An 11,405-nucleotide genomic window follows, 5' to 3' on the forward strand; every position below is an offset into this window, starting at 1 on the left:
AATCGGTACATTCGATTATCGATTATCGCTTGACATATGTGATGCAAAAGGTGGAGTTTCTATGTAAATTAAACTATGAAAAAAAGTGCAAACGAAACGACAACACAACAATGCCATTGATAAAATACTCGATTGAGGAATATTAACCTATTGATATATTGATAAACGAGTTTACAAACGGTTCACTTGATTATTATTAAGCCATTTACGATATTTACCTATTACGCTTGTCTTCAACCCTGTTTCTTATCGAAAGAACAACAACTTATATATATATATATATATATATAATGCGTTTTAATAATAATTCACGTTCCTTCCAAACGTAATGAATAATCTTGTTATTTATAAAATAAATAAAACGATAAAAAAACATTTTCTCTCGCTGTTCCGGCAAAAATTCGATAAAAGGATTTATTCAATGTGAACGTGGATTTATGTCGATAGAAGTGGGAGTAATGCGAACGCAATAAAATTATATCCTCTCATATAAATGGGACAAAAGTCGGACATGTGAGTTAGTACGACCGTGGCTTTGCGCGAATGACGTTCGATCGTTCTACTCGTGTTTATTTAACGTGTCCTCAATGAAATAATAAAAGAGATATGAGTTTATTAATATTCATATGACATATAAGTTTTGAAATGTTTCGTGTCTGATCGAGTAACAGGCCTTTTTTTTTTTTTTTTTTTTTTTTTTTTTCTTTTTTCTTTTTTCTATAACGCTGTGTTATTTTAAATAGCACTCTATATTATATCTACGACATAGGTACGAATGGAGTAAAATTTTCCATTATTGAAAACGTTCTCTTCGATTACGCGCATTAAAATAAGAAAATAATAAATGCGATTCATTTTGGCAATTTTATCAAATTATTTTTTAACTTTTTGCCGGCTTCGATATCTATAACTTTGATCCTTCCTCGACTTCAATTCTTTTCACAATCGATTAGATAAAATTAAATTTTATTAAAGCATTCATCATATGACATTAATCCCGTTATATCTCCCTTTATCTCACTAAAAATCGATAAACAAATGAGATATTTGGGGACGCAGACGGATATAAGTAATAAAGATTGGCTCACTGGCTCTCATCAGAAATATTAATTTTATGAATGAGTTTGAAAACTTTTCTATTTTAAGATTTTCAAATGAGTAAAATTTCTCAATTAATTAACATACCATTGTATTTCTAGATTACTAGCACCTGTAATTTACGGATATTAATATGGCAGTAACAACGACGTTAGGATGGCTCGATTATACAGTTATATTTATCATGCTTTCCATAAGTATCGGTATAGGTATTTATTATAGATTTAGTGGAGGCCGACAAAAAACAATTGAGGTAATTGAAAAATATCCCCTTTGAAATTTTGCAAACTCTATGATTGAACTAATTGAAATAATTAAGTGTTACATTTTCATTCATAGGAGTACTTTATCGCTAGCCGATCAATGAACGTTATTCCTGTTGCTGTCGCACTCATGGTCTCATTCATGTCGGCTATTACTTTGCTAGGTTTATCGTCTGAAAATTATTATTATGGTACACAATTCGTAGTTATAAATTTATCATACGTTATAGGTACGCCTATTGTTTGTTATGGATTTTTACCAGTATTCTTTAAGCTTCAAGCAACAAGCGCATATGAGGTAATCATTATAACTGTATAAATTTCATTTGATATAATAAATTTCTGAAAAATTAATATCTTTCAGTATTTGGAAAAGCGTTTTGGCGTTAAAACTAGAATGATGGCTAGTTTTGTCTACTGGGTACAGTTGCTTTTGTATTCAGGAATTGTACTTTATGCACCTTCATTAGCTTTGGAGGCAACTACAGGAATTTCTAAATCCGGAAGTATCATAATAATTGGATTGGCTTGCAGTTTTTATTCCAGTATAGGAGGCATTAAGGCTGTCTTAATAACAGATCTATTCCAGAGTATACTTATGTTCGCTTCTGTTATCATTATTATTATTATAGCCTCGTATGAGATAGGAGGTATAGAGAAAATATGGGAAATTGCTAAGATGGGACAACGGATAGAATTTGACAAGTACTTCCCTTTATATTATTCTTTAATATTATATTATATATTATATTATTCGATAAATTTATATTTATATTCTTTTAGCATTTCTATATATCCAACGGAACGACATACTTGGTGGTCCCTCATTTTTGGTGGTTTGGTTACCTTTTTGTCTTTGTACGGAGTAAATCAAGTTCAAGTGCAACGTTTGCTAACTGTTAAGAGTTTAAATGAAGCGCAACTAGCGCTGTGGTTATCTTTGCCCATTTTAATGTTGCTCTCTGTGGCAACGTGCTTCTCCGGATTATCGATCTATAGTAAATATTATGACTGCGATCCTTTAACGGATGGAAGAATCTCTTCTATGGATATGTTAATGCCATTATATGTAATGGATACTATGCATTATTTTCCCGGATTACCGGGTCTCTTCGTAGCAGGTCAATATTATTGATAAATAATAAAGAATATATATATATATATATATATATATATATACATATACATATACATACACATATACATACACATATACATATATATACAGAAGTAATAAAGTTAATATACATCAATCGATACGTTCATACTTGCGCGTTTAATTGTCTCTTCTTTCATTTATCTGTTAAAAGGCATTTTCAGTGCTGGTCTCAGTACAATATCTGCGGCTTTAAATTCTTTGGCTGCTGTTACATTAGAGGATTACGTCAAACCCATATACAGTCGTTGTACCCATAAAGAATTAAGCCCAACGAGTTCAGCCAATATTGGAAAAATGATAGCGCTCGCCTATGGACTAATCTCTATCGCTTTGGCTTTTCTCGCTGAACTTTTAGGTGGAGTTTTACAAGTATGTTACTAGTGTAAATCATACCGTTGTTTACAATTTTTATTTTTATAAGGGAGAAATATAATAAATCACAGCTGTTCATCGTAGGCAGGATTGACAATATTTGGCGTCGTTGGTGGTCCACTTTTGGGAGTTTTTACATTGGGAATGACTAGCGAATCCGCAATAGAATCAGGAGCTATATCGGGAATGATACTGTCACTTGCTTTTCTCTTGTGGATCGCTTATGGACAACCTAGACCCGTTCCTCCTAAATTAATACTATCTAACCATGGCTGTGATGTAGATACAATAAAAAATATAACGTTAAGCGCTTTAAAAGATCCAATGAAATTATCATCTCAGTAAGTAATATATTTCAATTAGTATTGTAATATCTTATGAGAAAAATAGTAGCTCTTGAAGAAGAAGAAAAAAAGGAAGAGAGAAAAAAAAAAAAAAGAAAAATATTGTACATCTGTTTCAGAAAAATCGATGATACGTCCTATTTTTATTTATATCGTATATCATATATGTGGTATGCACCACTCGGGTTTCTAATTACTGTTATCGTTGGACTGTTAGTCAGTAATATAGTTCGGTGCACGTTTAAACGAACTCGAAAAGAGTTAGATCCTAATTTGTTTTTTCCAATAATCGGCAAACGATTACGCAAAGAGCAATCACCTAATTTCGAATGCAGCCAATTTGTAAATTTGCATAATAAGGTACAAGGAAAGTATACATTTAACGTTGATGTATCATCTGACGAAATAATTGGATAAAATTGGTGCAAGTATATAATATCATTAATTTTTGTATACTTTATGTAAGATTTTTTTTTTTTTTTTTTTTTTTTTTTTTCCTTTGTTTTTATATAGGTTTCCGCATAGAAAAATCTAATTCGCGTATAATGCTCGCGTATATTTTATTGAATTTATATAATCGTCTTCCATAAATAGTCGTTACAATGTCGTTGTACTTACGTATATCCTTAATATAGTTTTTCTATGCGAATCAAGAATCAAATGCCGTTCAAAGTACAATAAGCAGTTCTCATCGCGAGGCCTATCAGAAATTTTAATGCGATGTGACCGCACAAAAGGCGCAAGTACTACTTATCATTTATACAATGAAATCTAACGTTTATATGTCGTTTTATATAATGTTGCATCATTTGAATATGAAAATTGTGTTAATAATAAAATGTTAAAACGATTAAACTGATTTTATGTGATAAAAGGACGCACAATTGTTATATGGAATGAATCGTGAATCCCTAAAAAGAGAATAAGACAAAGGGACATTTTGTTCTCTTTTGAAAATTTGAGAGATTCGCTCGGATCAAGGAGAGGGAATGTGATGTGGTCGTAAAATGTTGTAAAGAAGAATGGGTGCCGATTCCATCCCATCGCCACCGTGTCACCAGATCGAACCACCGTCGGTCGGTTGAAACCAGTTTCAATTTATACGAGCTGTTGCAGTCCGATCGAGCACGGGGGCCCTTTTTAATTATTTTTCCACTGAAAGAGAACGGTCAAGTATGACAGCGACACTCGGACATATTTTCTATTCGTAGGAGACGGGCCGTATTCGTTAGCCGAGCAATTAATTAATCAAGGCCTTTACCGCATCCGAGTCGTAACTCTTTGTCTTCTTTTATTATTCGTCTCTTTGTCAGGGTTGCGTCTCGTGATCGAGATGATACACCTTTCTTCCTCGTATTTCCTATCCCTAGGACACTTGACGATATATTCGTTTATTGAAAATTCATTTCCGTCATTTGCGCCTAACACCTTTTCCGACTTATATTACTTTCGATTACGAGTAACCAATAGGCAACGTTCATTGGTATATCAATGTGACGAGGCAACACGTTTAGATGAAACGTTTTGAAGGAGATCTCTCCTGTTCTGTTTGTTGTGTTCCTGGACGATCGTTGTTAGTCCTGCTTGCCCTCATCTAGATTCTTACCCGTCGTTTCTATTTCATAACTATATTGATCATCTCTGAAAGACGAAGGATCGTCTTTCACGACCGGCAAGGAACTTTTTTTTTCCCTTTTTTCTTTCCTTTTTGAATATCGAATACAAACAGAGTAGTATAAAATAAGAGTTAATCGCGAACGCGTCAAAAGTCTTATTAGATATTTCGTCTCTTCCCGGGAAAGGCGTGTGTCCGTTTCGTCCATTCTAAGTCGACTCGACGTGTCGTAAAAGCTCGACATACATCGTAAACGTTACTCGATCCTTCCGGCGACGCCACTCACTCTTCTTGCGGTTGGTCTTTAGAGGGCCTAAATTAACACCTGCTTGCACGAGCTTCGAAGTGAGACGCAATTTCCATTGAAGGGGAATTCGATCAGCGAAAGGAGCCGCCTTCGACCGAACAAATCATACGCAAATGGATCGTTGAAAAGCTTTTTCATACGTTTCTCACGTATAAAGTAAAGAAATGTTTAAACAAACGAATCGCAGGCAAATTCTTAATCGAATCAGATGGCAAATCGCCACGTATAAAACAACCCAATGATAGTTTAGTAACGCGATAAGATCGAGCTTACACGACGCAAACACGTGCGTCGAATTACGCTACGTCGACGTGCTCCTTCACGCGCCTTTCATTCTCTCTATGTGCCTTTTAGTTTACATCATTTACCGATTATTAAACGAGTCTTATGACGACGCGTTATTTATAGATTCAACGAATCGAAAGATTTGACGAATTCGGTGTCACGATGCTCTTCTCAACATGGATCTGCGCCTAAAGATGGTTTCGTTATGAAATATAAAAGCAAATATTGTGGAAAAACCAATTCGTTTTGGGTTGCGTCATTATCAAACGCAACATCTTTCCGTTTCGTTTTCTCCGATGTCCGAACGGCACGAACGCGAAGATGATACGGTAAGCGGGAAGAGATCAAAGAGCGCGCGATCGATCCTTCGCCGGACTTAATTCGAGTTAAACTTAGTTACGTTTCTATCCTGAAAATCGTCGAATCGTACTCCTTTCATCGCTCCTCGTCACGGAAGAGTCGCAATAATTGTTATTATTTACGAGCGTCTTTACGATGTACCATCGACGGGACACGCGCGCGCGCGTGCGAACGCGCGCGCGCACACACACACACACGCACACACACACACACACACACATTTTATACGGGTAGAAGGGGATGCAACGTATAAAGGCGCTCACATGACAATTAAAACGGCCAGTCTTAAAATCGTTCTCAGTTTAATCCTCTCGACTCCTAACGCTTCGCGATCTCTTACCTTTTCTACTTGAACTTTTCACGAAAATAAGATTAATAACAACGCGAGATTAGAAGATCCTCCGTTAACGTAATCAAAGGGCAAGAATATGTGGCATTGATCGTATCGTCGATAATAAGAAAGAGATAAAAATTCGTTTCACCGAAAGTTCCTATTTCATATACATATATGCGCTACGTCAGGAAAACGAGCAAGATCATACAATTGCAATTTCGTACGTTTTTGCTCGGGACGCGTGACTAGCTGACGCGAAAAAGAAAATCCTTAGGCGTTTATCTTAGCGTAAGCGGAATCGAGGAACTGGAGCTGATACGTTGCTCGTCATCCTCGACAGACAAGAGGTACGTGACATTTACGTTTATTACTAATTACTTCGTTAATAGTACGCTTTGTAACCAGGCGGCGGGGGGCCAGGGTTCTTTCGTCGCGCTCCATCGTGATTGCGTCTGGATTTTAACTCGAACGAAAGATCGTTCGCGCGTAATACTAAATGATAAAATGAACGAACAAATGACTCCTTAGATCTTCACGATCCCTTAGATCGTGAATCTAAATCTCCTTCGGATTATTTAAGTTTTAAAAGAAAAAATGGAATAACCAGTTTCGACCGGTTAAGACCATTAGATTTCTCTTAACGATGGCCGACCGATAGTCGTTCGGTCTCTCCAGGTGATAGTGCACCGATGACGCAAACACGACTCAATGGTTCTAAACGATTCATCGCGGTGAAAAATATTTTTCTTTTTATTTTGCCTTCGATCGAATCGGTTCTCTTAGCGAGGTCAAACGGTGGGTTACGTAATAGCCGGATAACGATTTCTCGATGCGGCATTAGATACAGAGAGCGGTTCGATAGTTCGATGATCACATAAACCGGAATCGATGAGATCGATCGGATAAAAAAGTCGATGGTAAACGCGCGACAAGATCAAGGCTGCGACCGATGTCAAGTGTAAGGATCAATTGAGACGCGTCTAAAACGATCTACCGTCAATTTACGCGCTCGATTCCCGATAGTCCTATTCGTTTCTATTGGGCTTTTCTCCACTGACGTAATAACGATCGTCGATCTTATTCCCCGGCAATCCATATCTTTCATTCCTTGCGGATTAATCCGTGATTTTCTCCTATGGTTTCCTTCCTCGATCTAATAAACATTTCGTGCATGCAAATCGTTAATATTGTTAGCGCAACGGAGAAGTAATAATTATAATAAGGACTCGTCCGACCTTCGTCGTTGATCGCTTTCGTAAGCCATTGCCCATGCAAGCACGTGACCGTATTCATAATTTTGCACCGTTGAAAGCTACAGTCGATTTTAACGTTTCTCTTTCGTACAAGGTAGCGATGACGATCGATCCAGCGCTTGGATGAATCGCCGGATCTGGTATGCAAATTGCATCAACAAGTAAAAGAATGTTGATTGAGAATGTGTCAACTCGGACGCCTTCTAACGATTCGAGTTACGAATCGCGTTAATTAATGGCCAGATCGATGATGACGCGTAACCAAGCAACTCAATGTCAAAGTCTTTTAACGGTCGTTTCAACGGTAGGCGATGCGTAAGGTCCGCGTAGGGTCGAAAGAAAGAAAGAGAGAAAAAAGACAAAGAACAAGAAACAAAAAAAAAAACAAAAACAAAAACAAAAAGAAAGAAAAAAAGCGCTTGATATCGAATGAATTCCTTCGACAGGGATTCGAAAAAATGCGGCCACGTCTGTTCGTGCTCTTCCTCTTTCTGTCGGCTTCGTCGGCGGAACAACGGCGAACCGATGCAACCACGGACGATTGCCAGAACGATCGGCCGTTCTTACTTCATTATTTTTCCTGGGCCGATTACGCGGTTCTCGGCTCGATGCTACTCGTTTCCTGCATGATTGGCACCTTCTACGGTTTCTTCGCGAAGAAGCAAGAAACCAGCGAGGATTTTCTACTCGGTGGCTCCACCATGGGCACTTTTCCCATGGCCATGTCCCTGGCCGCGAGTTTTATCACGGCAATCGAACTCCTTGGGAATCCTGCGGAGATGTACGCCCAGGTAGGTATTAGAAGGGCTCTCTATAAGGTATCGCAAGTCGTCGGACATGGCTACCAATCCGTAACTTATTGCGTTTCAGGGCACTCAATTTTGGATGACATGCCTGGCATTTATTTTAGTGGTACCGATCACTTCTTACCTCTATCTGCCAGTTTACATGAAGCTCAGATTGACCTCGAGTTACGAGTACTTGAATTTACGCTTCGATCGACATTGCAGATTACTCGCTAGCGGATTGTACATGCTTCAAATGATTTTTTATACGTCAGTCGCCGTTTACGCGCCGGCATTAGCTTTAAGTCATGGTAAACTTTCTTCTCGTATTCTTCCGCAACATTTATTATCCAGCATCTATTATATTTTTCTAATCACGACGAGACGTAGATTAATACTTTCTCCCATTTTTTGACGCAGTCACAGGCCTTAATACTTACATAGCCGTTACTCTAGTCTACTTAGTTTGCATATTTTACGCCTCACAGGTTGGTAACAGAGGATTTATTTTAAATAAATTTCAATATATCTCGAAGATACACATAGGATACGGTATTAATACGCAGGGTGGCATGAAAGCTGTCATAATGGCCGACACGTTTCAAGCAGCCGTTCTCCTAGGATCTCTCTTCCTCATTGTCGGCTTAGGTTTATCCTGGGCAGGTGGGAGTTCGCTCGTCTGGGAAGACAATCGTAAAAGCGGAAGAATGGAGATCTTCAATATGGATCCGAGTCCAACGGTACGACACAGCTTTTGGAGCGTCGTCGTTGGTGGTACTTTCTATTGGACCACCATGTATTGCAGTAATCAGGCTTCCGTCCAAAAGTATCTCAGCGTAGCGAACATCTCCCAAGCCAGAACGTAAGTTCGATCGATGGAATCGATTTAAATGTTCGAACGAATACGTTCGATTCTTCCTCATACGATTATTGCTTTTACAGGGCTTTATGGGTATCCAGTTTCGGAATGATCGTAATATATACGATCAATTTCTTAACGGGCATGGTACTTTATAGCGTTTACAAAGACTGCGATCCGCTTTCGGCCGGCTACATAACCGGCTCCGACCAAATACTGCCCCTATATGTGATGAATCACTTGGGTAGCCTTCGCGGCATGCCCGGTCTCTTCGTCGCCGGTATCTTTGCGGCTTCTTTGGGGTTAGCATATCGAATTGTTACAATATGCGCAATACTTTTAAATACGTATTTCGCGTCTATTCAATTTTATTTAACCTCTTTTGATATATATATATATATATATATATATATATATATATATTTAGAACGGTCGCAAGTGCTTTGAACTCCTTGGCCGCGATCACGTGCGAGGATGTTCTTCAAGGACTTTTCAAAATGGATTTACCGGCACGGAAGGGAGCAACTTATGCCAGATGGATCAGTATATTCTTTGGCGTCTTCGGCTTCGCTCTCATCTTCGTTGTGGAACGTCTTGGTAGCGTTCTCCAGGTAAAACGCATTATTAATCGCATTGTTAATTTTTGTTCGCGATTGATCGTTTTACCGATTGTCTTTAGGTGGCTCTATCTTTCAATGGTATGGTGGGTGGAGTTACCCTGGGATTATTCTCTTTGGGGATGTTCGTACCGTGGGCTAACGCTAAAGGAGCCATGTCAGGTGCCATTGTCGGTCTGACAATAGTTCTATGGATCGGATTAGGAGCTCAAGTTGCGATAATCAATGGGCAGATACATTTGGGGAGTAAGCTTGTCTCGATTGAAAGATGTACCTGTTTAAACAGTACGATACCGGCGACGATGAAGTTGACCGATATACCCGAGGAGAGCGAGATATCATCCGTTTACAGGGTAAGAAGGAAAAAGGGCTACGACCGTTTCGAGACTTACTTTTATTTACATTTCTTTCTTTCTTTCGATAGACGAGCTATCTCTGGTATAGCGCTATCGGTTGCGTTCTGACGATGGCAGTTGGTCTCGTAGTCAGTCTCTTTACCGGTCTACAAAATCCGGCCGAACTCGATCAAGATCTTCTCAGTCCACCGATCGCAGCCATATTTCGCTCGCGAACGAAGACACGAAGATCGAACAGGAACGTTCAAGGTGTTGCGAACTTTGGCCTGGAACTCGACGATGAGAAAGCGGACACTCGTAAGGGCCCAAAGTGATTGGCTCCGTCTTATTTCGAACGTTAACGCGAAGATCACGGTCTTACGCGTACCGGTAATATTTGTATAGATTTTTTTGATCGCGAGACGAGTCGCTCGTCGGGTCATTGCTCGGTTACAGGGATAACGTGTGGCTTGTTCGAACATTTATTAACAAAAGAGAGAGAGAGTGAGAGAGAGAGAGAGAGAGAGAGAGAGAGAGAGAGAGAGAGAGAGAGAGAGGGAGAAGAAAAAAGCAAGACTTTAGGAATCTAGTGATTTATAATCCGTTATTGAGAAAGATCTAACGAACTCTTGCGATAACGTTAAGTGTATCATCTAACGAGTAGACTATATGTTAAGACGAAACGGTTGTACGAATAGATTTAAGTCGATCGTTTCTTCGATTTGACAGCCACGCTAATATTATTTTTCGCTGACTAATTTCATCGTCGTTTTGCTATTATTGTTATTATTATTATTATTATTATTATTATTACTACTATTAATCTATCATTCTGCTGATATTGTTATTCTCATCGATATTATTTAAAATGATCGGCAGGATCACGTATTCTCTGGTATAAACTCAGGTCGACGGGTAAAAAATCTCTTCGGTAGAATTTCTTCGTACTTTCCTTTTTATTGAAATTTTAAAAAGTATATGTATTATTCTTATGCGAAAAGGCGCAAGATCCTTAACCCTATCCTCTAACTTCCTCGTACAACTAATTTTGAAAGAAATAGCGATGGATTTCAGGTGGATCAACCGGAAAGATATCTTCACGGAAAGATGATGCCAAGTCGATCGATGCGCTCGTCGGAAACCATCGACTTTGACATAGATTTTCGTTCTTTTCGTCGACTTGATTTTGTTGTCGATGTATTCGAAATGGACAAGAAAATGAAAAATACAGCTATTAAAAGCTATCGACCATGGCTGTCCGTCTATTTTATATTTTCCTTGTTCTTTCTTCATGACTGCACCGGCAGATTTTAGACCGTCAGAATGTACGTCAGTTTGTTGAATAAATAACACGATCAAGTATTTTCTCGATTATTTCGTTGTCCATCGTAGATAAAGAAGAAGAAAAAAAGCAATTAG

At 38.4% G+C, this 11,405-nt stretch overlaps 1 protein-coding gene across 1 annotated transcript; it reads left to right on the forward strand.

Moving 5' to 3' along the window:
- The first annotated feature begins 523 nt into the window (after positions 1-523).
- On the forward strand, positions 524-11,348 carry LOC124947676. Its single transcript, XM_047490159.1, has 16 exons — positions 524-769; positions 1,200-1,351; positions 1,438-1,659; positions 1,726-2,066; positions 2,145-2,482; positions 2,672-2,889; positions 2,977-3,233; positions 3,356-3,644; positions 7,699-8,181; positions 8,261-8,486; positions 8,596-8,663; positions 8,742-9,037; positions 9,118-9,336; positions 9,462-9,645; positions 9,714-10,004; positions 10,076-11,348. The coding sequence occupies exons 2-16, from the start codon at positions 1,232-1,234 to the stop codon at positions 10,319-10,321; spliced, it is 3,798 nt and encodes a 1,265-aa protein (XP_047346115.1). The 5' UTR covers positions 524-769; positions 1,200-1,231; the 3' UTR covers positions 10,322-11,348.
- Positions 11,349-11,405: the final 57 nt, after the last annotated feature.

Source organism: Vespa velutina, chromosome 3 (assembly GCF_912470025.1).
Source record: "Vespa velutina chromosome 3, iVesVel2.1, whole genome shotgun sequence".
Classification (NCBI taxonomy): Eukaryota; Metazoa; Arthropoda; class Insecta; order Hymenoptera; family Vespidae; genus Vespa; species Vespa velutina.

Excerpts from the sequence above, each read along its gene's own strand:
- LOC124947676 (XM_047490159.1), top strand. The coding sequence starts at position 1,232 with ATGGCAGTAACAACGACGTTAGGATGGCTCGATTATACAGTTATATTT. Across the intron at positions 1,660-1,725 it reads AAGCAACAAGCGCATATGAG|TATTTGGAAAAGCGTTTTGG; the intron begins GTAATCATTATA and ends AATATCTTTCAG. Across the intron at positions 8,182-8,260 it reads CTGCGGAGATGTACGCCCAG|GGCACTCAATTTTGGATGAC; the intron begins GTAGGTATTAGA and ends ATTGCGTTTCAG.